Source organism: Alligator mississippiensis, chromosome 1 (genome assembly GCF_030867095.1).
Source record: "Alligator mississippiensis isolate rAllMis1 chromosome 1, rAllMis1, whole genome shotgun sequence".
In the NCBI taxonomy this organism is placed as follows: domain Eukaryota; kingdom Metazoa; phylum Chordata; order Crocodylia; family Alligatoridae; genus Alligator; species Alligator mississippiensis.
Genome location: NC_081824.1, coordinates 351,285,539 through 351,311,883, shown reverse-complemented (window position 1 = coordinate 351,311,883; position 26,345 = coordinate 351,285,539). Strand labels below are relative to the sequence as shown.

Here is a 26,345-nt window from a genome sequence, read left to right as displayed (position 1 = left end):
ACTCTCCTCCCCCTATAGAGCAGAGCCAGACCACCAATGGGGACTTAACCATATACCTTTTAATGAGAGAACAATACTGGGAACATATCAGTATAAACCAGGGGGTATAGGGGACACTACAATGCCCCAAGGGGGCAGGATTCAACAAAGGTTAGACGCTTACAATCATAGACATATTCATCCAGTTGACAAAGGACAGGGTTAACCAAAATGTAAAACACAAACAGTAAAACAAACAATACTGGTTGGTGAAATATAAAAGGCACAAAATGTCAAATGACAAGGAATATAGGGCCTAGGTACCTGGAGGGGGAGAAAGGGGGAAAACACAATGGCCCCTTTCCACTGTAAGAAGAATTTCTCCCTGTTAGTTTGCTCACTCACCCCAGCTAAGACTTGAACTCAGTTCTCCCACATAGTAGGCAGAAACTCTACCACACAGCCACCAGTACTGGCCCTACTCCAAGCTGCTAGTGGTCTTGACTTTCTCGGACCCACGGCCTCACAACAAGCTGCCTGGCCTCTTATTGAAGGAGCTGGAAGCAGAGCTGGGAACTTCTCAGGTCACTGCTCAGATCCTTGCTAGAGCTGGGGAGCCTCTCCTGCTAGCCTCACACCGTGCTGCTGAAGGTCCCACTCCTTCAGGCTCTTCTGGGGCAACTGCTCCTGTCTCGCTGGCTCAGCTCTTGCCAGCTCTTTGAATCTCCTTCCCTGTGGTCCCTCACTGGTCTCCCCTGAGTCAGCTGTGCTGCCCCTTTTATTCCCCCTCCAGGTGACCCAAGGGGCCAATCAGGGGATACGGAGAGCAAGTCTCTGAGGCCTGATTGGTGAGGAAAGGGAATCCCAAGTCCTCCAATCATCTTTTACCCCTTCAAAAGCCCTGGGCCAAATCACTACCATATTGGTGAGGAAAGGGAATCCCAAGTCCTCCAATTATCTTTTGCCCTTTCAAAACCCCTGGGCTAAGTCACTGCCAGCTAGCCTGTCACACCAGTACTGAATAGAAGGGGAAAAATCACTTCCCTTGACCTACTGGCCTGACTAGGTTTTGCAACACTCCTACCAATGCAGCACAGTATGCTGTTAGCTGCCTTGGCAACAAGGGCACATTGCTGGCTCATATTCAGCTTATTGTCCACTGTGACCCACAGGTCCTTTTCTGCAGAGCTATTGCCCAGCTAGTTAGGCCCCAGCCTGTACTGGTGCATGGCATTATTCCGTCCCCCCGCACTAGCCCCAGCCCTACACCGCCCAGGGAGGCCCAGAGCCGGGGGCCAGGATGGGCCCAACCTCAGCTGTGCCACTGGGCCAGAGGGGACAGAAACTCTGGGACCCCTGCACCTGCCCCGAGTCAGGGCAGGGTGTGGGATGAAGCTGCGGCTCATCCAGGGGGCGCAGGGAGGGGATGGCAGCTCCTGCTGCTGCACACATCCCAGGAGGGCATGAGGGGCACACGCCCTCGGATCTGTGCAGGGTGGGGCAGGGCAGGCTGCCGCTGTGGGCTGGGCCCAGGGGAGTGCTGGGACGGGGGTGGGGGTGTTACAGCAAACTTTGGGGTGGCTGCACCCCATAGCCCCTCCCAGCGCTGCTGCCACCACAGCCCCAGGCCACTGGCAGCCTGTCCTGCCCCATGCAGATCTGGGGGCACATGCCCCCCATGCCTTCCAGGATGTAACAGCAGGAGCTGCGCCCCCTGGACAAGCTGCTCGCAGCTCAGTCCCATGCCCTGCTGGCTGTGCAGTGCCTGCCCCTCCCTCCCTGCCCCTGCTGTAGCCACCAGAAGCCCTCAGCTGGGCTGCCTAGCAGCCCTACCACTGCCCTGCATTTGGTGGGGCCCCTCTCCCCCCCCCGCCCCTCCCCGGCGCCTATGAGACTGAGGCAAAAACAGCATTGCGTACTTCAGCCTTTTCTGTATCCTGTCACAAGGTTGCCTCCCCCATTCAGTAAGGGACTCACACTTTCCCTGATCTTCCTCTTACTACTGACATACCTGTAGAAACCCTTCTTGTCCCTTAATAGCTACAACTCCAATTGTGCTTTGGCCTTCCTGACTTTATCCCTGCATGCCCAAGCAATGCTCTTATACTCCTTTCTATTTATTTGTCCAAATTTCCACATTTATAAGCTTCCTTTTTGTGACTTAGCAGGGAATTCTTCAATAAACTAAGCCAAGCTGGTCTTCTGTCATACATGCTAGTCTTCCTGCACATCAGGGTGGTTTGTTCCTGCACTTTCAGTAAGGCTTCTTTCAAGTAAAGCCAGCTCTCCTGGACTCCTCTTGCCCTCAGACTGGCTTCCTAGGGGATCCTGCCCATGAGTTTCTTAAGTGAACTGAAGTCTGCTTTTCTGAAGTTCAGGGTCCTTACTCTACTTTCCTCAGGATCCTGAACTCAGTCATTTCATGGTCACTGCTGCTCAAGTTGCCATCCAGTATACTACATTCCCCACCAATTCTTCCCTGTTTGTGAGCAGCAGGCCAAGAAGAGCATGGCTCAAGTTGGCTGCTCCAGCACTTGCACCAGGAAGTTGTCCCCAACACTCTCCAAAAACTTCCTGTATTGCCCGTGTTTGGCTCTATTGCCCTCCAGGCAGCTGTTAGGATGATTTGAACTCCCCCATGACAACCAAGGATGGATTGGGAAACTTTCACTAGCTGTTTGAAGAAAGCCTTATCCACCACTTCCCCCTGTCTGGTGGTCTGTAGCAGACTGCCACCACGATATCACCCTTGTTGCTCTCTCCTCTAACCTTAACCCAGAGACTTTCAACAGGCCTATCTCCAGATTCATACTGGAGCTCTGAGCAACGATATGGCTCTTTTACATAAAGTGCGACTCCTCCTCTTCCTCCTCCTCTTCTCCGCTACCTGTCCTTCCTGAACTGTTTGTACCCATTCATGACAATGCTCCAGTCAAGCGAGCTATCCCCCAAAATCTCTGTTACTGCAATCACATCATAGTTTTGTGAATGTGCAAGGACTTCCAATTCTTTCTGCTTGTTTTCCAAGCTTGGTGCATTTGTCCCACTTACCCCAGGGCTTCAGTCTCCATCCCCTGATAAACCTACTTTTAAAGCTTTCTGCACTAGGTTAGCAAGCCTGACTGCAAAGATGCTCTTCCCTTTCTTCATCAGGTGGATCCCACCTCTCTCCTGTAATCCTTTGTTTTGGAACAACATCCCATGGTCAAAGAAGCCAAATCCCTGCTGGCAACACCACCTGCGAAGCCAAATATTGATCTGCAGAATGCACCTGCTCATCATACCCAGGCTCTTTCCCTTGAGTGGAAGGAATAAAGTGAACAAGACGTGAGCCCCAGACCCCTCACCCTTGCACCCAGAGCCCTGTAGTCACTTTTGATCTGCTCAGGGTCTCCCCTGGCATTATCACTGATGCCCACATGAATGAGCAGCAGTATCCCCATCTTGAGGAAATCTCTGTTTTTATTTACTATTGTTCTTTAAAATCTTCTTGTTCCCAGTCTTCGACCCTGAACATAATAAGAATTTTTTTACATTGCCTGGAGCTAAGACACAGAATACTCAAACTACGAATTTGGAAGATTATTTCTTAAGGAACCAATAAGTGCTTTATTGCAGGGTGGAGTATCTTAAACCACTTTTCTTCCCTGCTGTCCTAATAACTCTCTCTCAAACTAAACTCTTCATATAGTAATCACTGCAATGCCCAGTCAAAAGTGGTGTTCATAAATGATTAATGACCAGCTTCCCTTCCATCACAGTTGTGTCACTGATGAGGGCATGCGGGTTCTGTCTCCCCTGTGGCTGGTTTTTCTCTCAATCTAGGGATCATATGATGGGAGCAGGTGACTAGGAATCACATCTGCTAAGGAACACTAGGGCAGTTTGAGTTCAATTAAGACAGAGATTTGTAAGGGAAACAAGGGGTTGCTAAAGGACAAATGCTTAGTACTAACATTTCTGTTGTATCCTTATAAATTGCTATATTATATTTAACACTAAAGTATCTGAAGATCTCCCAATAATGCATTTTGCAACAACTAATGTATGCCATGTGTTTCTGCTTTCCCAAGAGAAACAAACACAACATTTTGTTGCATTGCCGGTTTAATTTTATATATGCAATACATACATGTTACTACATATTTATGCTAGAGAAGATAAATCAGAGAAATGTGGCTTACACTGAGAGAGGAAGATGGTGATGTTTGTGGTAGTCCTTAGTTCCTAAGGGAGTTCACTTTACAATCTTTGGCTGGACCCCAAGACAGCTGTCACTTTCCAAATATATAACTAAAGTTATAGGCTTTTCAAAAAGAGAAATACTATGAAAATACTAAATTAGTTACAGTACCTTCCATGTAAGTAAAAATGCATGTTAGAGCAAGCAAAGTAGCTGACAACCTTTAGTATGGATTCAAAGGTCAAATGTGTATAGCCTTTCCTAAGGGTCAGTCCTGCAGAAGGCATGTAAATAAAACATTGGATGTTGACTATTTTTGAGGACATCTGGAGCCTTACTGACAGAAGTGACATGGTTCACTCAGTAAATATTACTGACAAAGAGAGTAAGTGTGGTTTGCTGATCTGTCATCAGAGCTGAATAGGGAGGGCAACTGGTTAAGAAAATAAGAAGTGGACATGAGAGCCATTGCAATTCAGAGATAATAGTTTTGACAGATATCCTACAGAACATGGAACAAACCCTGTCTTCACTCACCTCCACCCTAGATGTTTCTATTTCAGTGTTGCTAGTGCAGTCTAAAAATATTTATTGTTAGTTTTGGTTTGTATATTTATACTTGAATCTAATTTAAAATGGAGAAAGGAAGAGATTCAAGGGACAGCTATATCAATAACTTGTGTAATCAGTGTGTTCTGAGGCCTGGCACATGAAAGAAAGAGTCTCTGACATATGCCATGTGTCCAGGATCAAGAAATAAAAGGACAAGCTAAGTTTTGATTACAAGCGGAACGCATTGATTTAATTAATGAACTCATTGCTAGCTACACAAGTAACTGAAACCTAGTATTTGCCCCAAGGGGCTAATAATGTTCAGACCTGAAAGTACGAAATGTGATTTATAGGAATGCTTTGGAAATGGGATAGGACTCCTGCACAGGCCATTCATTCAAAGGCTTCCTGGAAAGAGGCTTTTAAGAATGACTGACTATTGTGATAAATACTAGGAGTGCTATCAGAGGCAGCAGGTACTTTTGATAGGCAGGGCTAGTAACGCTGACAGGTTGTAAGATCCTAGTTCTAACTTTTCCAAAATTTTCTATTTAGGACAAAGCTTTCCATGACAAATGCATGCTTCAAGGTGAATTTTCTTGAATACTTTCTGCCAAAACTACTCAGCATTTCTGGAGAACAAGACTTGAGAAAATGCCGTTGGTCTGACTACATTGATTTGAGAGCTTTAGTGCACCTATGCTTTGAAATAGCAACCTGAAATTTGCTACAGGACAACTTCTGTGTCAGGGATGTCTCTCTTGCTATCCCTATGAAAGTCTACCCACATTTCCAGTGAAAAATAATAGAATAAATGTAGTAAAATCTTTAGCAGCTATGAGATTTGAAAATTCCATTGATGTTCGGCCTGTTTGAATCCTGGACTGAGCCAGACTATCCCTGCAATTGCAGCTCTGGGCTGCTGCAGGGATGCTGAGTTCCTTATCTGATGGTAAGGGGAGTGTCACCTCTGTTCTCAGCAACCTCTGTAAGCTAAAGGAGGAAGATACTGCATCAGGGCAAGAAGCTTGGGGATAGGGAACTGAGAGAGATGGGAAGCAGGACTGTGGCTCATGTTTATGGACCAGGAAACTAGAACTGAAAATAGTTTGTTTGGAGCAGGGAGTTGGATGAGGTGAGGTATCAGCAGAGACATAACTGGATGCCTGAGCACCCTGCTGCCGTGCATGGGGCAGCATTAGTGGCTGCACTGCTGCCAGCACAGCAATGGCAATCCGAGCAGAGCAGCTGCTGCTTTTTTGCACTTCCTCTTCCCTCTGGTTGGGGCCTGGGGCTAGTGCCCCAGTCACCTCCCCTTCCTTATGATACTGGGTATCAGAGTACAAAGGAAAAACTGTGACTGTCTGAGGGAAGAAGCTGCTAGGGGAATTGGGAAGAGAGGGAACGCTGAGACTGAACAGAGAGCCTGAGGAGGGAGCCAGGAAGACAGCGGGGATGGGACAATAGTTGAGAGGTGGTGATTGGAGACCATTATAGAAGAGGGAGCCAGGAGAGAAGAAACTGGGATTGGTTGGGGAAGGAGACTGGGAGCAAGGAGAAGCATGACTTGTTAACTTGGTGATGAGGGCACTCAAGTAAGATAAGGGAGATATAGGTTGTGGTCTGTGCATCCAGGGCAGCTTATGCATTGTATTCAATGCCTGAAGCTTGAATTTCATTTTGCAAAGTGTCTTACCTTCAGCAGGAATGGAAAGTGCTACCCCAACTAGGCTCCAACAGGTGCTGAGGGTGTTCATTTGCGAGGGGAAAGATGTGAGTTCAAGTCACATCTTTCCGGACGGGCCCGGCCTGGGGTCTTTAGACCCTTGTGTGCCCGGGGACCAGCAGCACCAGCCTCGCGTCCACATGGGGCCCAGGGCGCTGCGCGGCGCTGGCAGGGACGTACTTGCCCTGCTCCCCGCTTAGGCGGGGGCTTCCTAGCAGCCCCCTGCTCCCCACCCCCACAGCTGCAGCTGAGGGCAGCAGGGCGGGAGCGCCGAGAGTCGCAGCGGGTAGCCACCCCTCGGCTCGCGCTGTGCCGCCGCGGGCGGGCGGGCGGGCGGACGAGCGAGCTCCGCGCTCCTCCCTTCTTCCGCTCCGCTCCGCTCCGCTCCGGCCGCAGCCTCCCGCGCGCGGCAGCCGGGCTCGGGCGCTGCTGGGCGGCTGCGGCTGACGCCCGGGGAGCCGCAGGATGCAGCCGCCGGGGCCGGTCGCCCTACTGGACCCGGCAGGTGAGCGGGGCGGGAGGCGCGGGGCGCGCGGCTCGCTCCAGCCCCAACTTTTCCCCCGCGCGCCCGGGCAGCGCTGCGCGCTCCGCGAGGGGCTGGGGCTGGGGCTGGCGCTGCTCGGGTGCCCTGCCCTGCCCTGCCCTGCCCTGCCCTCCCGCCAGGGCTCGCCTGGATGGGTCTTAGCTGCTGTGCTTCAGGCCCTGCCTGGGGGGCTCATTGCCGTTGCCTCGAGCTCCTAGCAGCCCCCGTGAGCCTCCTAACAGACTCCCTGGCCCTCCTAGCAGCCCCCCAGAACCGCCTAACAGACTCCTTGTCTCTTAGCATTCCCCCCATGCATCTAACAGTTCCCGCTTCCCCCCCCTCCCCCCAACACCCCTAGCAGCCCCCAGCCCTCCTAGCAGTCCTTATGACCCTCCTAAGAGCCCCCCCAGACTCTCCTAAAAACTCCCCAATCTTTCTAACAGACTCCCTGACCCTCCTAGCAGCCCCCCAGGCCCCTCGAGCAGCTTCCCTCGACTGTCCTAGCAGCCCCCTGACCTTGCTAGCAGCCCCCCTCAACCCTGGTAGCAGCTCCTCTGACCCTCCTAAGTCCTTGCTGCGATATAGCCCACCTTAAATGGCAATCTGAAAGACAGAGAGAGTCTCCCAAATCAGAGCCTTAAGGGAGGGATGTGGAGATAGGCTGCGCACTCCAAAATGGCCCATTTTTAGTTTAAGTGTTTAGTTAAGTTTAAAAAAAGAGAGTGAGAAAGAGAGAGGAACCTATGAAGAGCTGCCATTGACTGGGTCAGACCCAAGGTCCATCTTGCCCAGTATTACCTTGTGTCGCACTGTGGCAGAGCAGGGATTCAGAACAAGACAGTGAAGTGGCTATGACCAGGGTTTTTCTCCCCACTGCTCCTCTCATACTTACAGCCTCCAGTATTTAAGGTCTGGGAGGCTCTGAATTCAAGGCTGTGCTCCTCATTCCTTTGCTGCCCCTTTCCTCCAAAATGTTGTCCAATCCCTTTTTGAATCTGGCTATATTGTCAGCTTCCACCATATCCGGTGGCAGTGAAGTCCACTCTTGAATGACACATGATGTGAAAAAGAACTTCCTTGTGTTAGTTTGGAACTGACTACTTACTAGTTTTCTTTTGTGAGCCTAGTTCTTGTAGTGCGAGAGAGAGCCTCCAGATTTTAAGGTTTAGGAATTTCTCATTCAGTGGCTGTATCCCTTACTCCTGCACTCAATATGATGGTATGTCCTAGTACAGGAGGACGAGGGCATCGGTGGATTCTAATGATCCTCTCATGGTGTCAGTAAACTCATTTTCAAAGGTTTCCCATATTCTTCTCAAGTACAAGATTATATTTTCATAAGATTTTTCATTTCTTTTTTTTTTTTCTTTTCAGCTGTTGCATTTGTGTTTACCATATCGCTGTCAGGGCCATCTAACATAAAAAATGGATCTTTATAAATGCATGAAATTATTTTTTCCACGTGAATATCTTTTTCTCTCCCTGATGAAAATTAACAGTTGCTATGCTTGAGCAGGTTGCAGCATCAGCAGACCAGGAGAGAGAGCTGAGCAGGTTGGAGGCATGAGCAGACCAGGAGAGAGAGTTAGCTTTGGCTCATTTCCACTTACAGATAGTTTATGGCAATGATCAGCTATATAGTAGTCAATAGTAGCACACTTCTGACTGTAGTAATTGGAAAGCTACATGACACTTGGCTTTGTATTTTACAATTCTTTTGTGATTGATTGGCTTGTGGCTAAATATTTGGTCTCCAAAATGGTTTGCATTCAGTTGCTAAATTTACAGTTTGAATTTTGAAAAATTAAGGCTATGTGAAAAAGAAAGGTCAAATAATTGATTGCTCCTGTAAAGTTAATTGAAGACAGGGTAATATACAAAGGATTGGTCATACCTCTTTGGTATAGTGTTCAATGTGATCTTTCTGTTTCCCAAGGATCAGACAAAAAAAAAAAGGTCTTGCATCTTTTCAGACTTTTGTTAAGTATTTTGAAGAACTACAGTTAAGGAAAAGGTAATGGTGAGTATTCATGTAGGAGATGTTCTGTGTGGTAAACAGCGGGGGGAAAAGAAATGCATATGCTGTCATTTTTACCAATGATTAGCTAGTCATTAAATTATTTATTGGTGAAACAGTTGCTGCCAAAGCAATGAAGTCATAGTGATACTGCACAATATCACTTACTATAGCTAGACTATTTACAGTATCAAGAGAGTATTTTTTCCCCCTTCAGGTCTACTCAAATCCTCAGCTATGTTTTTAAGGACTAGAACATATAATATGCTCACGTATTCTTCTACACAAATTCATAATGGAGATAAGAGCAAGGACTGATAAGAGCCACTATCTTGCGGTTTGAAATGAATGCTACTGCTTTGGTTTAATTAGTTTCAGCACGCTGGACAAGTCAAGCATTTAATCAGAAAAGAGGAAGTAATCACCAAAAGCAAGTCTGAATCTCTCTGTCAAACATTTCAGCCCATTGCATTTAGTTTTAGGATTAATTTCACTATATATAGCTCATTTTTAAAAATACATAATGAATCTTATAGCCAAGCAGGATCTGGCACTGGAGTGAAAACTACAGTGATTAATAACTATCAATTTATCCCCGAAGATTTATAAAGATCATCACTTTAAATCAGTGGTCTCTAACCTTTTTAAGTAGAAGATCATTTTGGCATTTAAAAGCAACCCAAGATCTACTGTCTGCTGCTACCACCCCACTCTCCACCCCCCCCCCCCGCCTGACCTAGGAGTTAAGTCTGTGGGGAGGGAAGAGGGGGAGGCAGAGGGAGAAAAAATTATTTGGGGGCATGCCTCCCCAGCAGGTAAGTCCCACCCACCCAGGACCCCATTCAACTTACCCCTGCCTCTGCGGCACTGTCCCTCACCTTGGAGGCCTCAATCTAGCCCCCGCCCCTTCCCTCCCCCACGGACTGACTTGCTAGGCTGGGGCACGCATGTGCATGCATGCAGGCACTCAGCCCCTCACCCCAGCCTCAGATCGACACCAAGAGGCTTTCAGATCTACCAGAAGAGGCTCTGAGGTCTACCAGTGAATCGAGATCCACTGGTTGGTGACCATTGCTTTAAATGGTAGCTTGATAGCTACACAATATTGTAACTTGTCTTAGTCCCTTTGATAATACACATTTCCACCCTATAGGACTTTATATTTAAAATTGTATATGCTGTCTTGCTACGTGGGATACATTTTTATTATATGAGTCTTTGTAACATCGTAGAGTATAAAACAGTGAACATTTAACTTTCTTCTTCTACTCTCTTTCTCTTGGAGGTGAGGAATATGAACATGCACTGGTTGTAGCATTATTAGAAATAAGTCTTCATCTATATCACCTAGACTAGAGCGAAAGGATAAAATGATGTGGTAATCTCCTAGCAGATGGAATTTATTTTGTGTACATCCTTGGCAGTCCTTTCTTGCCAAACTCTTTCTCTTTTACTTTTTTTCCTTGTACACCAGTAGTAGCCAACCTTTTCAGCATACATATCACAAGGTAAGACCCCCCCACCCAGAGCCAGCATTAGGGAAAATAGCAACCTGGGCAAACTTGTATTTTAATCCCTTCTGTCCCCCAAGTCAGCAGCACTGCTGCAGGCAGAGGCAAAGGAGCAGGGGCGTGGAGCGCAGTCCTGCAGGGCAGCGTCATGTGCCAGGCAGGCAGGTGGGCAGGCATGTCACCACACCTGCACAGGCCAGGCCCAGCTCCTCCTGAGCAGCAGCTGGAGATGGGGTTGGGCTGGGCTGGGCACTGCTCCTCCTGCCTGGGGCTAGGTGGGGCCGGGCAGGGCTGAGGGAGAGCGCTGCTGTGAGCCTGGGCTACTCATACCTGAATGTGCATGTGTTTTGTGTTTGGTGCCTCCTTGACCAGGGCACCCTGGGTGGTCTCCCACATTGCCCACCCTGAAGGACCCTGCTCTGATCTCCATCCCCCAGAGGCATACCTGGTAGCTTTTGTGCCTTGGGGCCCAGAATGGGGCCAGGGAGCTCAAGTGTCTGGCTGCATGGGAGCAGGATGCTACTGTGAGGGGAGGTGTTACCACCAATAGCCAGGTTAAGTCTTGCCTGAGCTGCCTTGCAGCGGCTGTAGGTTTATATAGCGGGTGAGAATCCAAAGTCTCACTCACGATGTAATTCAGTGTTATCTGCAGGGCCAGGCAAGGGTTAACCTCTCTCTTGGCATTACTTCTTCTCTCAGCAGTGTCCTGCCCCTGCTCCCCTCCATGCGGCCAGAGGCTCAAGCCCCTCTGCCTCCATTCTTGTGCTTCCCTTTACTGAGTGCCTGGGGCATAATGAAAGGGGTGACTGGAGCACTAGCTCTGGGTGCTGACTCTGGGGATGGATGCAGAAGGAGAAGCAGCTTTGCTGCTGGCATTGCTGCCTCTGCACCGGCAGCAGTGCAGCCATGCATGCTGCCATGTGTTTTGCCCAACACTCAGGGCACTCAGGTACCCAGTTACGTCTTTGTGTGCCACACATAGCTTCCCATGCCACTTACAGCATGTGTGCTGTGGGGTGGCCACCCTTGTCATAGACATTCAGTGGGACTGTCTGTGAACAGCGAACTGGATTTGGACCTTTTCGAGTTGGGTTGCAGATTGTGTGCCATTTTTTTTAATTGACAGAATGTGCTTTATTGGTCCCTCTTACATCCCTCACCTTCTATCATAGATGTCCACCATTGTCGAGGTATACTGTCCCTTTCAGAATCTCATCTTTATCCCATTCCAAAGTCATAGCCCCAGCCCTCGGTTTGCCATCTTTCTCTCTGCCAAAATATTAAGCTACACTGCAGACATACAGTCCCCATAAATGGAATTATTTTGCTGCCTCTGGTGAAGATGGAGTCATCAATTGTCTTTTTCTCTATTCCTAGAGGTTTATAGAAGATTCTGCTGAGTCTCTTTCATTATTTCCAGGTGGTTGGGAAGGGTTAATTCTTCAATGGATTCCCTCTCTTGGGAATCACCTGGCAAACCCAGCTTCTGAGTGTGTTTAAGTACTAAAGATCTTTTTCTTTCTTTCTCTTAGCTATTGAGAGGAGTGAATTCTACTGTTTCTCCTCTTTGTTCAGATGGCATCCTCTTGCATTCCATGGTGGTGAGAGTTGCAGGGGTTAGGGCCTTAAACAGGTTATATGCCTATAAATGTTTATTAGACAGAGCAGAGAGTGCTGCTGCAGCTATCACTTTTCTTGCACAATTTAAGACCGTGCCAAGCAGAGCACGGATCAGTGGTGTGGAAGCAACATTACCTGGCCAATCTATCTCATATATTTTTATATAGTGCCTATCACTGTGGTATCTAAGCTCTGTTATCACACAGCCAGCTGAGATTGTTCATGGAAAACTGCTAATGCAGTATAATATTTTGTTCAGACTTCTTTTTATCCTTGCCTAGGGCAAAGGTTCAAGTCCAGTTAAAGGTAGACTGCTGAGAAGATTCTCTTTTAACATATTCCATTCTTGGTATGCTGAAACATTACAACAGTACAGAGGAATTCTAGGGGCATTTAATTGAATATTTTTAGAGGTACACCGATACTGGATTGGCACCGATATAAAGAAAATTGGCTATATTGGAAATTGGCCTGATGTGGCCGATAATTTGGCTGATAAATGCCTGTGTATGTGTGCAGCTGCAGCACAGCATGCAGGCAGTGAGGAATACAGCCTGGAAGCTTGAAGAGCTGCATGCAGCTGGTAAGTCTGTTGTGGTGGAAGGGGAGGGGGAGGGAAGGATCATGGGGGGGCAGATCAATGCCCCCTGTGGTGAGGGAGGGAGTGGGGCAGGGGCAAGGGTAGATGCTGCCCAGCTGGGGCGGGGTGTGGGAGGGTAGCTCCCACCACTGCTTGCACCCTGGGGGGGCATGGAGGGGCCGTGTGCCCCCAGATCTTTGTGGGATGGGGCAGGGTGCAGCTGCAGGCTGGAGCCAGGGTTGCGCTGGGCTCTTGGTGGGGCTGGGCTCAGGACAGCGGTGGTAGTGCTGAGAGGAGGCTAATTTCGCCATATCCCTCCCTCCCAGTGCTGCTGGCACCCGCCCAAGCCCAGCTTTTGCTGAGAAGAGCCCGGTGCACCCCCAGCTCCAGCCTGCAGCTCCAGTCATCTGTCCTGCCCTGCCCTGTGCAAATCCAGGGGCACACTGGGTGCAAGAAGCAGTGGGAGCCACCCCCACCATACCCCCCGGATGAGCTGCAGCTCTGTCCCATGTCCTGCCCTGCCCTGGTTGGGCAGTGTCTGCCCCTGACCCACGCCCTCTCTCGCCATGGTGGGCATTGATCTGTCTCTGCCCCCAAGCTCCTTCCTGCCCCACTCCTCCTCCACCACAACAGACTTACCAGCTGCACGCAGCTCAGTTGGATGGGTATCAGCTGATATGTCTTCTTAAAAATCGGCTATTGGTATTGGTCCCCAAAATATCGGTGCACCCCTAAATAATTTGCAAGTCCATCATGAGCCATTCTGTAGGACTTAAACAGGATGGACTGACAAATTTCTATTGAGGATAACTGGTAGTAAGAGGTTGGACTGTTAATGAATTTGACCGACAGTCTTCTGTGCCTTCAGATGCTTCTGAACAGGGGTGACTCATAGGGGTGCACGTGCACCCCCTGAGAGTACCAGTATACCCCCTGCCAGGCTGCGCTCCCTGTTTAGCTGGCAGGCAGTAGGGAGCACCAGTGCCCCCCCCCGCTAGTGCTGGCTGGGGAGTGGAGCTGCCAGCAAAAGCGGCTGTGCTGCTTCCAGGAGTGGCCACGGGACTTCTGGAAGCGGCACAGCCGCTTTCATGGTGAGTGAGATCGGCTGCCGGGGGACCCCCCTCCCCACCAGTCGCTGACTAGAGCCAGGCCAGGTTATTCAGCATTGACAGGCTAACATCCTCATATGCCTTTAACTCAGTTCATCAGGGCAACAATAAAATGCAGGCAGACACAAGCACACGGGTTAACAGCGCATCTGAGTCAGGCCAGGTTATTCAGCATTGACAGGCTGACACCCTCATGTGCCTTGAACTCAGTTCATCCCTTATTTCAGCAGGGCAATAATAAGTGCAGTTAGACACACATACACACACACTCTAACAGAGTGTGTCTGAGCAGGCTGGGTCTAATCAGCACTTTCAGCTGATACCCTCATGTGCCTCAAAACTCAGCACGTCCCAATCTCATCACAATGGTTCTAGTAGTAACTCCCTTGATGAGCAGACCCCACCGTAGTTTTGGGCATTACAGGGATCTTTGGCTTAGGTAAAAGAAGCATTGCTGCAGAGCAAATGGGGAGGGTCAAGGGGAAGGAAGAGTAAGTGAGGTTCAGAGAGAGAGTATAGCAACCAGCTTGATCATAAAAGTTATTTTTTGCCAAGTATATGAATTTAGGATGATATCAGTAGTAATAGCCATACAAGAGAGACAAATAAAACAGTTACAATATTACATAGTTCCAATTAGGTATCTGGGGAAGTCTAGCTCAAGTTTGATCAGCAAAAGTCAGGTTCAGAAAGCTGTGCCTGGAGTAAGAAAGCAAAAGTCAGGTCCTGGAGTCAGAGAGAGAGAAAAAAAAAAGAGTTGGGGTCTCACCACTTAGCGAAGCTTGAACCAGTTGAGGTTCCCAGGTATTTGTTGGAGCTTGCAGACAGGCAGAGCCCTCAGCACAACCAGCGGAGGGATTCCAGGCAGAAAAGGAGTGGAACTGGTGCAGCTTTTGGATCCAAGCACCAGGACAGAAACTTGAGCTTGGGTAGGAGTTTTTGTAGAGAACTATCAATGGCTCAAGGGAGAACACTAGGTTTGTTTATGGGTAAATGATGGCTCATGTGCTGGATAATAGGAATGGATCACTCCTGGCTATGGGTGGCATTACTCTGAGGGAGCTCACTATACAGATGGGCAGATTCACTGTTTTGGGTACCAATAAAGGAGTCATTACTAGAATTGGTCTGATAAATGCTGAGCTAGGTGTGTCCAGACTGGGTTGATTAGCAGTTGGAACAGGGATCCCCCATCATGCAGTGCTCCCTTGCTTCTCTGGTCCCAGAGTTCAGTGCAGTCCTTGCCTTGGAATCTCTGTTCTCCATCCTGAATGCTAATGAGGGTGCTTTCCTGTCCCATCTCCCATGTAAATGAGATGCCATCCAGTTCCATCTCCGGTGTAAATGAGACCAGGGGAGTTGCTTCACTCCTATCACCCTTGTCTGGAGGACTTTAGGTGTGTCTCCCACTGCATCTTCATTGTTTTTTGTAAGTCCTTCCTCTAATAAGTTCCTGTTCAGGCAGATGTGGAGGAGGGTGAGTCCTTTGTGAGTCAGACAGGCTGAGTCCTGTGCCAGGGTTCCCCAAGAACACAGAGGTGACAGGTAACAAGTGGGCACAGAAGCTGTAGTGGTGTGACTGGTGGTTGGTGCCCAAACTGCCTCAGTCTGACACATCTGTTCTTATCACTTGACAGAATTGCTTAGAACCAGTGTTCCTGAGCAGAAGTCATGATTGATTAACCTGCTCCAAGTGGACACATCTCTGTCAAACTCCTCCGCTGAAGATGGATTTGCATTGCTGGTTAGTTGCGGTTGTGACCCTAGCAACAAACTTCCACATCAGAACAAAACAAAACAAAAAATTATTGGACACTTACATTTATTTTGGTGTGGAGCTTAATTTATGTGAGTGAGGCCTTGAATGGGCTCACAGACATAAATTTGTTTCACTTTCTGGCAAGTGTGACTTCAAGGTTAAAGCAGAGTCCTATTCTGATGAATGACCTTGTAAAAACTGGCAATGTACAGTTTTATTTCTATTTAACTTAAGTCTTAATACTACTGAAATTGTGGGAGCCTCCTCCAGGAAGGTGTGGCCCCAGGTTTGTTGCTGGGCTAAGTGCTCACACTGGTAGGTATGTATAGCCCACACTGATGGTCAGATCTTCACAGATCTTATTACCTGAGCGTTGTAGATTAAAGCTAGCTCAGGTATATATCTACATCTACTGCAGTCACACCTCTCAATAAAGTAGGAATGGTACTTTTAGATGCTTTTGAAAGTATTACCTTCTTCTTTGGTGACTTTGGTCAAAATTAATTTCACTGCTGAAATTAAGATGACTTCAGTGATCTTCAGTGATCACTGCTGAAATTAAGATCACTTCAGTGATCTTCACTAGGTAGCAGGCACATGATGCTAGCTGTTCTACCTCCAACAGATGCTCCATTTTACTAGTGCTGTATTTATGCGATTTGAGAGCCTGGAGATCTTTCAGGATGAAAAGCATGGTGTACATTTTAAAATAAAAAATACTCAGTTTTATATTGTCCATAAATAGTGGGTGGCTAAAATGTCTTGTAGCTGGGGCTATATTGGGGCACTTGAAATGTGGGTCAGGATGAGTACCACAGTATTCTTACCCTGGAGTGTACTTACCAAAATCTTTACAGTCTTGATACCCGTGATATTTAAAAAAAAAAAATCAGACATTGAAAAAAGCCTGCATGTATATTTTTAGGCAAGGTCATATATCCTGCTTTAAATTTATTCATGCAGTTTCCATTGATAGATGGTTTTCTTGTGTTCAAAACTGACTATAGTGTAATTTCTACAAATCTTTTTGATTACTAGTAGCTTTATACAGACAGTGAGTTGTGAGGCAATAGATGATCTGCAGGGATCCATCTGGGTTTTCCATTTTACATGGAAAAATGGAGAAAAATCACGGATTGCCCCCTTTACCCAAGGAAAACGTGGATTTTTAATTTTAACAGAGAAACCCACAGATTTTGCACTTTTGTAAAGAGCTCTCTGCAGGCAATGGGGCCCCCATAGGGAGGGAGGGAGATGGGCAGGGCTGGGGCTGCTGCGCAGTTGGATGGCATGGGGCCCAGAGCCAGAATATGCAGCCACAGGGCCCAGCAGAGAATGGGATGGGGCTGTGGGCAGTTCGCCTGGGGGTGGGGGTGGGGTCAGCTCCTCACCACTGCGTGCACTCCTGGGGGGGACCTGTGCCCCCCAGATCTGTGTATGGGGCTGGGGCAGGAATGGGCTGCCTGTTGCTTGCTCAGGCTCCCCCCCTGCTGCCCTCCCCTGGGGCCTCCATGGCCCCACAGGTGTGACCCAGTGCTGCAGGGTTGGCCGGGGAAGCTCCTTCCCATTGTGAGGAAGGGGACGCCTTACCGGAGCAGTGTGGAGCTTGCAATGGCAAGGAGATCCTTGCTCTGCCCTGAACTGCTGGGTTGTACTTGCTGGCCGTGGAGATCCCAGGGAAGGGCTGCAGGACAGGGAGCCTGAGCCTGCAGCAGGCATCCAATGTCCGCTGCTGCCCCCGTCCCGTGCACAGATGGGGGGGGGGGGCGCAGGCCCCCTCTGGCTCCCCTGGGAGTGCATGCAGCAGCAGGGAGCTGGATCTACCTCTTCTCCAAGCCTGCAATGGGCAGGCAACAGGGGTGGGGGAAATGAGCTCCAGGCTCCGCTGCAGCAGCCGCCGGCTCCTGGAGGTGGCAGCTGGGGCTCCAGTGCTGCTGCTGGGCACAGGGGGCTGTGGAGCTGGGTCCCTGGCCCCATAGCCCTCACAGCTGGGGGCCCCCTCTGGCAGGGCTGGGTGGGGTCTCCAGCAGGGCTGGGGACTGTGGCTTGGGAGTGAGGGGCCTGGACCTGCATTCTGTGACCTAAGGGGGCAGAGGGAGCTCTGATTTTCCATGACAAAAGAACCCAAAATCAAATACTAAAATGTGTAGGTATTTAGAATTTATTTTATTATAGTGATTGAGGCACTGGTAGGCTTCCAAATTGCTTTTAAAAATGGTAAATATATCAAGAAATCTTTGTTTTCAACTAATACCTATATACAGGGTCTTCATAAAGTCCTTGTGCACTTTTAAACAATAAGTTAGGTTGTGTACAAGGACTTTATGAAGACCCTGTGTGTGTGTGTGTGTGTGTGTATTATATATAGTGGCCTTTCATTTTAATTATGGATTTTGGAGTTTTTATCAGATAATTTGTGATTTTTTTTTTTTTTTTAATCGGGGAAAACCAGGATCCCTGGTGATGATCTGTAAGCCAAATTGCTTAGCAGTTTACATACTAAGCTTCATTTTGAACATGAACCAATATATATTTTTAAAGAAACTATTGATTCTGAAGAGGCAGACTGATTGTAAAACTTTGTTATACTTTCTGAGATGATTTTGCTGGCTTTAGAGTGGCACATGGGATAAAGATTTCAAACTGAGAACACTGGTCTGACCCTCCTGAATGCTGGCCTTTTTAGAGTCATGCTTCAGTTCTCCTCATTGAAATGAAATGTCATCCTTGAATAGTTGCAGGGATGTTGGTTGTAGCCATGTTGGTCATTCTTGAATAGTAGCATTCATTGAAAATCTTTGCTAGAGGAATTGCTATAAAAGGTAGCACACTTAAAATAACTTTTTCTGTGAATACTGTGACTTCTCAAATGTTGTCTTTCGAAGCGCAGTAGTTTTTTTCACACAGTTTTTGCATAATTACCCATTGCTATCTATATGAATAAAGCTTTTCAGGCTTTGTCAAGTTTTTCAATATCTAAACCAATTCTTTATAAAATATGTCTATTTCCCTCTTACAGTTCCTTTCACCTTCTACTCCTTATCTTGTCAGTTTGTTAGAGAACTTTAATGGAAGGGGTTTATTAGAGTGATCCTCCTTTTTATCTTATTGTGTTCTTTTTGTGCTATTTGTCCTCTTGGATTACTGCCTTGGGAATTTAATATTCCCAAGGGGGGAATATTATTGGGTTGGCCTTTATGCTCCCGTGTGTCTCTAGATTTACCTATAGAGCTTTGAAGGGTATCAGTATGCTTACTCTGGGTCCACACTTCTCTACCCTCTCACAAAATATATGGTGTTTGTTCTTAAAGCCCTGGTTCCAAAAATTATGAGATTATTTTAGAATCCCAGCTTTCACTTGTATTAAAAAAAGAAAAGAAAAAGTTTCTAGTTCCCCTGATTGCAGAGGAAAATGTGAAAATCTAAAATTTAAGAAGTCAAAAACCAGAAAGCAAGAGAGAGCTGCCCTACATCAATTATTGTTAGAAGTCATGAGATTTTTAAAACAGTCTTTTGATTTCTTTTGGGGGGACCTCCAAGATAGGCAATACTAATTTGGTTTTATTATCTTGGATGCTACTGGGGGATCCAACCATAATCTCATGCATTTTAGCGCATGAGTTATTCTGTACCTCTCATTTGCCATACACATAATGGTTTTCCATAGATTAAGCAGCCACTGCCAGAAGTTGAGACAGTTGAGATGCAGATTGGAGATGGCTGGAGAGTTACCTGAATCAATTTACAATCTTCCATGTGAAGAATTTATCTGGGCAGGTGGAAGAGCTTTAACCCTTCAGGTTGTCTTCAGTGAATTTGAGAGGATTTAATATTTAAAAAATGACACGTCTTTCTGTTGTTTTGTTTGAAGGATGTTAACAACTATACATTTTAAAACTATCCATAAAATTATTTGGCTTGGTTTGTCAATTTAATCTGTTATCTGGAGTGGGGCTTGAAACTCAAAAATTGACCTATGTCACGTGGTTTTATTTGGTGGCATAATCTGTTCAGTATTGCTTCTATGCACTTATGAACTCTATGCTTCGCTGTTCCTTCTGTTCTCCTCATCCCCTCCTCGCTTCCCCATTTGCTTACAGTAGACTCCCTCAATTTGTCCAAGTAATTTTTTAATGTTTGAAAGGGTGTATGTACTCTTAGTTAGCCCTAGAGATTTATTTAATTTTATTTTAAAATATGTCTTACAAAACTTTAGGTTATGGAGAGCAGCTCTATAATAATTTTTTCAGTAAACTATGGTTGTAAATCAGATGTACTTTTGCTCAAATTAAAAAAAAAACAGGTCGCTACAATAACGAGGTTAAATATCTTTGAACAAGCTTCATGTAGTGTATCAATCTGCAGTCATTTCTGGGTACCTGAGTCCAAATTAAGATGAAACAATAAGTTTCACAGTCAGTTCCTTTTTCAGTAAGTGGTATAAGTATAATATGTCACAAGCTGATCAGCTGCAGTATAGCTTTGCTTCAGAAAATAAGCAAATAAAGAAAATAAAACAAATTAAGAAAATAAAACAAAAATTGCTTGCTTACCGAATGAATATCAAGAACAAATTAATTTTCATAATAACATGTAGAGCTTGTGCTAATCTAGTTTAAAATACATTTTTATGATTTGTCCACACAGGGCCAAATTGGAGCTCTGCCTAGGCAAGGCTTGTTTTAAGGTTTGCTAGATTTAACTTACAGATGTATCACACAAACACATAAATATGGTTGTCCCTGACATGCAGTTCAGTTTAATAAATCCTCATCTTATATATGTATACAGTGTATTAAGAACTATTATATTCTGTTAAAATCCATCTAAACTTTACACATCATTATGACCTCTACAAGTTGCAAAATATTTTCCCTTAGTAGGAGAAGGGGATAACAATAAATAGGCTAAGTTTGCCCTATATTTCATATCATATCCTGCCAAATGTGCAATAGTAAACTGTCTCTCTTTTTTCCCCACACAGGGCAGTTTGCAAAAAGAAAGAAGACTTCATTCTGGTTCACAGTTTCTCTGCTGGTTGTGTCTATTTTCATACTGACCATAGGCCTTGCAGCTACCACAAGAACAGAAAACGTTACTGTGGGAGGCTATTACCCAGGAATCATTGTGAGTAAAGAAATATATTTTAAAGTATCCACCGTTACCAGATACATTATTATCAGCGGGACACAGTGCCAACTGATGAAAAAGATTTCAAATCTTGTTGCATTACTGTTGAGGGAGAAGTGAAGGTGCATAATTCTCAGATCTGGTTCCATGCTGTGCTGACATGGACTCCAACCTTGTAATTTGTTGCATCTCTGGATAGATCCCTGTTTCTCATGAAGCCCCTTGTAGTTAATGAGGTTCTGTGTAGGCACAGGTGTCTGCCCACATTGAGTGCATTTCAAGTTTGGGGCCATAATTTGCTGCTCCCCCACGTTTGAATTTCAAGCCACTTAATTCATGGTCACAATCTTGACTTTTGGCCTTAAGACATCTTTTGATACAAGAATGATCAGGATGCACAGGTGAATAAACAATAGGTCGTATAACTAAGTTAAAAAAGGGATTAGATATATTCATGGAGGACAGATCTATTGATAGCTGCTAAATAGAACTGTCAGGGTTGTATCCTTTGAAACCCCTAAATCGATGACTGTTGATGCCAGGGAGGGTATAACAGGAGATGGATTGTGCTAGATATACCCTGTACATATACTCTTCCTCTAAAACATCAACTGTTGCTAATGTTAAAGTCAAGATACTAGGCTAGATGGTCTACCTTAGTATGGCACTCATGTTCTTGAATTAGAACTGCCCTCTTAAAGCAACTTCTCTTACATCATAAGTTATGCTGAAATCATCCTAAAGTCTAAAAGGTCTGTTAGAAGAGTTGGGTTTAGGGTAAATATCTATAATGGATTTATTTTAAAAATAAAATTAAAAGCTGTTCCTAAAATAAACAAATCAAGCTAAAATACACGATTAATATCTTTGAATTTTCTTTAAACAATTTTCTGTAATTGAAATGAAACATTCAACAAGTAAACTTTTGTCATTCATTCCCTCACAGAAAATTTAGTTTTTAAGTAGTCAATTTTAATATGAGCAATACATTATAAAATCACTGTGCACAAGCTAGTTAATTACAGCAATTTTGCTCCTTAGGGAGAAGACAGTGTCTGTTCACTAAACAAAAACATACTGTGTTCAAGCGTTCTTTAAAAATGAGATCTTAGTGTAATTTAATAGGCTGACACACTTGATAGGAATTATCAGAAACATTTTGAAAATGATGAGGAGGAAGGGAATGGGTTAAAGGAGTACCTCAGATTAGATGGCCTATCAGGTTCACATGGTTATGGCAATGACAGTTTTTGTAGCCAACAGAAGATAAGAGAGTGATGTGGCTAGCATCACATCTGGTTGCCTTTGACTCCTTAGCCTGAAGGATCAGGCACAGGCACCCATTTACAGCTGGATTGATGGGAGGGATTGGTCCTTGGCCAGGGAAATCTTGAACTTAACCCCCTGTGTCCCATCCAGACTGTTAGAGCTTCATAGTTTCATAGTAGTTTGGGGTCAGAAGGAACCTAAATAGATCATCTAGTCTGTCCCCCTGCCACTGGCCAGAGCACACGCTGGGATCACATGACCCCAGACAGGTGTTCATCCAACCTCTTTTTGAATTTACCCAAGGTAGGAGAGAGGACCACTTCCCCAGGAAATTGGTTCCAGATTCTAGCCACCCTAACAGTGAGATAGTGCCTCCTAATCTCTAACCTGAACCTATTCTCCAGCAGCTTCTGGCCATTGTTCCTCGTCACCCCAGGTGCTGCTGCGGGGAATAGGACCCTTCCTATTTGCTGCTGATCTCCCCTAATGAATTTGTAGGCAGTCACCAAGTCCCCCCTCAGCCTCCGTTGGCTGAAGCTGAAAAGGTTCAGGTCCCTCAGCCGCTCCTTTATAGGGCCTGCCCTGTTGCCCTCCAACCAAGCGGGTGGCCCTCCTCTGGACCCTCTCAAGGCAGGCCACATCCTTCTTAAAGTGCAGTGTCCAGAACTGGACGCAGTACTTCAATTGAGGCTGGACCAGTGTCGCGAAGAGGGGGAGTATCGCCTGTCTGGACCGGCTTGAGATGCATCTTTGGATGCACAACAAGGTGCGATTGGCTTTGCTGGCTGCGGTCTGGCACTGGCGGCTCATGTTCATCTTGGAGTCAATAATGACTCCAAGATCCCTTTCTGTCTCTCTGCTCTCAAGGGGGGAGCTCCCCAGCTTGTATGTGTGCTGTGGAATCCTTCTCCCCAGGTGCAGCACCCTGCATTTATCTACATTGAAGCCCATCCTATTACCGTCTGCCCACTTCTGTAGTCTGTGTAAATCTAATTGCAGACTCTCTCTCCCTTCGAGCGTGCCTACCTCTCCCCACATCTTGCTGTCATCGGTAAATGTGGACATCGTGTTTTCCACCCCCTCGTCCAAGTTGCTGATGAAGATGTTGAACAGTTTAGGCCCCAGGACCGAGCCTGGGGACCCCACTATTCACATCCTGCCAGGTCGAGTACGATCTGTCCACCACCACTCTCTGGGGATGCCCCATCAGCCAATTTTTGACCCATCCAACTTTGTAGGCATCAATGCCACATTTGCTCAGTTTATTAATGAGAATGGGCTGATTATATGTTGGTAAAATCACGATAGTTTATTGACACTTGTGATCTATAACTGAAAATAAACAATGATTAATGTGTTTGGTGTCACTCTCTGTGGATACATTAAGAGGCCTTGCAAGTGTGGGATGCTAGATGGCTTCAATTCCCAGTGAGTTTAGTGAGAGTTAAAATAGCTGAATGCACCTTGCAGGAAGCATTAGTTAACCACCCTATTCTGGTTCTGTTTTTCTTTCAGTAGCAGCATTTCATTCAGAAATCCTGGCTAACAATTCCTTCCTGCTGTGTGAACACAGAATACAGCACACTGATTTATGGTTCTTTAGCTTAGGGAATATCTGAGCAGCTCCAATCTTACCTATTTATAATGTAAGATTACGGCCTTTTTCAACTGTGATGTGACAGTGTAAAAATTTAACATTTATCTGTATAATCCAAAGGGAAAAAAGTAAGACTGTCAGGGAATAAATTTAACTGGAAGTAAAAACAAGGGCTTGTATAGTATTCAATAGCAAACGTCTGCTTTTGTGGATCAAGATGAGGCACTAACTCTACCTTTGGCTTTACTGAAGTGATTTTGTTCTTTTAAAAATATTGAGCAACCTAAAGTCCCAATTCTGCAAACATTTACAGGTGTTAAAGGGTCAACCAACATGCATACATTTACTTGCATGCATAAGCATCTGCAGGACTGGAGGGCTAGTCATTTATCTTATATTAGTGACAATTTTTTCCTTTCCATATATCTTTAGTTTGTATTAATACGTTTATGTGTCCTAAGGCTGCTGATTGTCCTTAATTAAGTGGAAAGGTTCTTTGGGTAGATGTGATCTCTTTTATTAGAGCAACTTAATAGTTGGAAAAAAAGTTCTTTGCAAGCTTTCAGGCACAAACACCCTTCCCCAGGCATAGGAAGACTCTGGTGGTGTTGTGTGTTCTCCACGGCACAAAAGAAGCTAAATTTACAACAAGCATGTCTGTGAAAATGCGAAGAGAGGGAGTTAGGAAGATAATGTGTAGAGATAGGAGGGAAGGGAGGGAAATGTGTGAAGTAATGTAACTGATCAGCTGGAGGCAGGTAGTTGGGGTATCAGAAGTCAGGCACTTTGTAATGTGTCATAAATCCTCTGTTTATATTGAGTTCATGGTTTTTTTGTATCTAGTAGCTTTATGAAGTGAAGTTCGTAGGCTCATCTACAGAAGGTATTTTGTAAGTTCCCTTTGAGGATTAGAACTGAGAAATCAGAGAGGGAGTGATTGTCTTGTGAGAAGCGGGCACCTACAGGTAGCTGGATATTTTTGTCTTTGATGGATTTTCATTGTGCGTTCATTCTGGTACACAGTTGTTGTTTGGTTTCTCCTACATATTTTCCATCAGGGCATTAGGTGCACTGAATGAGATGTATTACATTTCTGGAGGTGCAGGTATAATATCCAGGAATGGCATTGGTTCTGTTGTGGGGTGTGGTTATTGTGGGAGTGGTAGAGATGTGTTGGCAGCTTTTACATTTCTTGTCCTGGCATGGTCTGGATCCATTTGGTGTGGTTTGAGTCATAGGAAGCTTGCTTCCGGTGACAAGGTTAGCAAGGTTCAGTGTTTGTTTAAAGGCTAGGATGAGTGGTTCTGGGAAGACCTCTTTAAAAATTAGGTGTTCTTCTAGTATGTGTTGCAATTGTTTGAGGATTTTCCATATACATTCCAGGAAACGATGGCATGTCATAGCCAGGGATCCTGGTTTTCCCCAATTTAAAAAAAAAATGCAAATTCTCTGGTAAACCTCCTGTGACAGGAGGCTAGCTCAGGGCTAGGTTTCAACATTGGCCTGCCCTCTTGTCTATGTGGGGGAGTCTGCCCAGTCTCGCTTGCCACAACTTGCTGTTTATTAAACTGATGTAAAATGCAGGAGGCTGCCTATTTTAATGCGCTGATGTCGAGGGCAATATACACAGCTTCATACCATCCCTACACCATGTCCCATACCTCGCAGATGGCATCCTGAGTTGACATCTGCTCTGGCCTAAGGCCAAGCCAGATTCTGTCCCTTGCTGGGCCTCTAGCAGTCTGCCCTTCTCAGGCCTCATATGTACCGCCCCTCTCACGGGGCCTCTTCTGACTCTCACTGGGCCTCACACATCCCACCCTATTCCGTGCAACCCTTCAGGTCCTCCTTCGGCCCTGTTTTACACGGCCCTTCAAGCTTATTTGCTCACACACTCTAGCCAGTATACATGCAGCCCTATTTTTCATGGTTGCCAGCCTTCTGCCCCACACTGGGCTGAACTCAGCCACTGGCCTCTTTCTGGGTCACTCTCTGCCTTCTCACCAGGGCCACTAGGGTCTTATACCACCATGGCTCCCCATTTGACTTGTGCCAAGCCCCTTTCTCTGCAGGCTATAGGCACTCAGCCCATGGGGCTCATGTGTTTGGAGATGTGCCTGGTCCCCCTCCCATATCTGCTCTCTAAGTTACCCACCAGGTAGTGGGAGCTGGGGTTATAAGGTACCTCTACCCACTTCTGACTGAGGAGGCAACTGGCCTGGCATTTCTGGGGAAATGCCCTATCACAGGCAGTCCAACCAGGCCATCCTTCCTTAGCATGCAGTTCTAGGTCTTACCCAGGACCAGGAGCCCTCTATCATCCCCATAGCTCCTGCCCTTACCTCCAAGATGTTCCAAGCAGTAGCTTAGCTGGGTGGTGTCTTTCTGACTGCCAACTACAGATTGCTGGCTCAGTCCTGAGGACATGGATCTAAAATGGAGGCTGCTCAGTCCCCTCCTCCAATCCCAGGGCCCTCCTGGAGTCATGTGACTGCCTCATTAGGGCCAGCCCACACCTGGAGGTTGCCCTGCTGCCTGCTCTCAAGCCTTAAAGTGGCAGACACCAAAGGTGCTCTGCCACAACCCCCAAAATCTGTGATTAAAATGAAAGGCACCTCCCTCCCCCTGACAACCCCCCTGGCCCTGCATGTGTTCCTTACTCCCCCCCCCCCCACATCCCCTCCAGCCCTGCTGCTGCCCTCACCCCCCATCCACTACCCCTTGCTCCCCCAGCCTTACCAGAGGGGCTCCCAGCTGCCAGGGCTATGGGGCCAGGGACCTGGGTCCACA

The 26,345-nt window shown here is 46.5% G+C and overlaps 1 protein-coding gene across 2 annotated transcripts in view; it reads left to right on the top strand.

Annotated features, from left to right (window-relative positions):
• Positions 1–6,815: 6,815 nt before the first annotated feature.
• Positions 6,816–26,345, top strand: part of TMEM255B (transmembrane protein 255B) — a 165,903-nt gene continuing 146,373 nt past the window's right edge. For both annotated transcript variants that reach the window (XM_019484980.2, XM_006272481.4), the window contains exons 1-2: positions 6,816–6,945; positions 20,544–20,686. In XM_019484980.2, the coding sequence (XP_019340525.1) occupies positions 6,906–6,945; positions 20,544–20,686 (183 nt within the window). In that variant the 5' untranslated portion in view covers positions 6,816–6,905. The remainder of the gene's footprint in view (positions 6,946–20,543; positions 20,687–26,345) is intronic.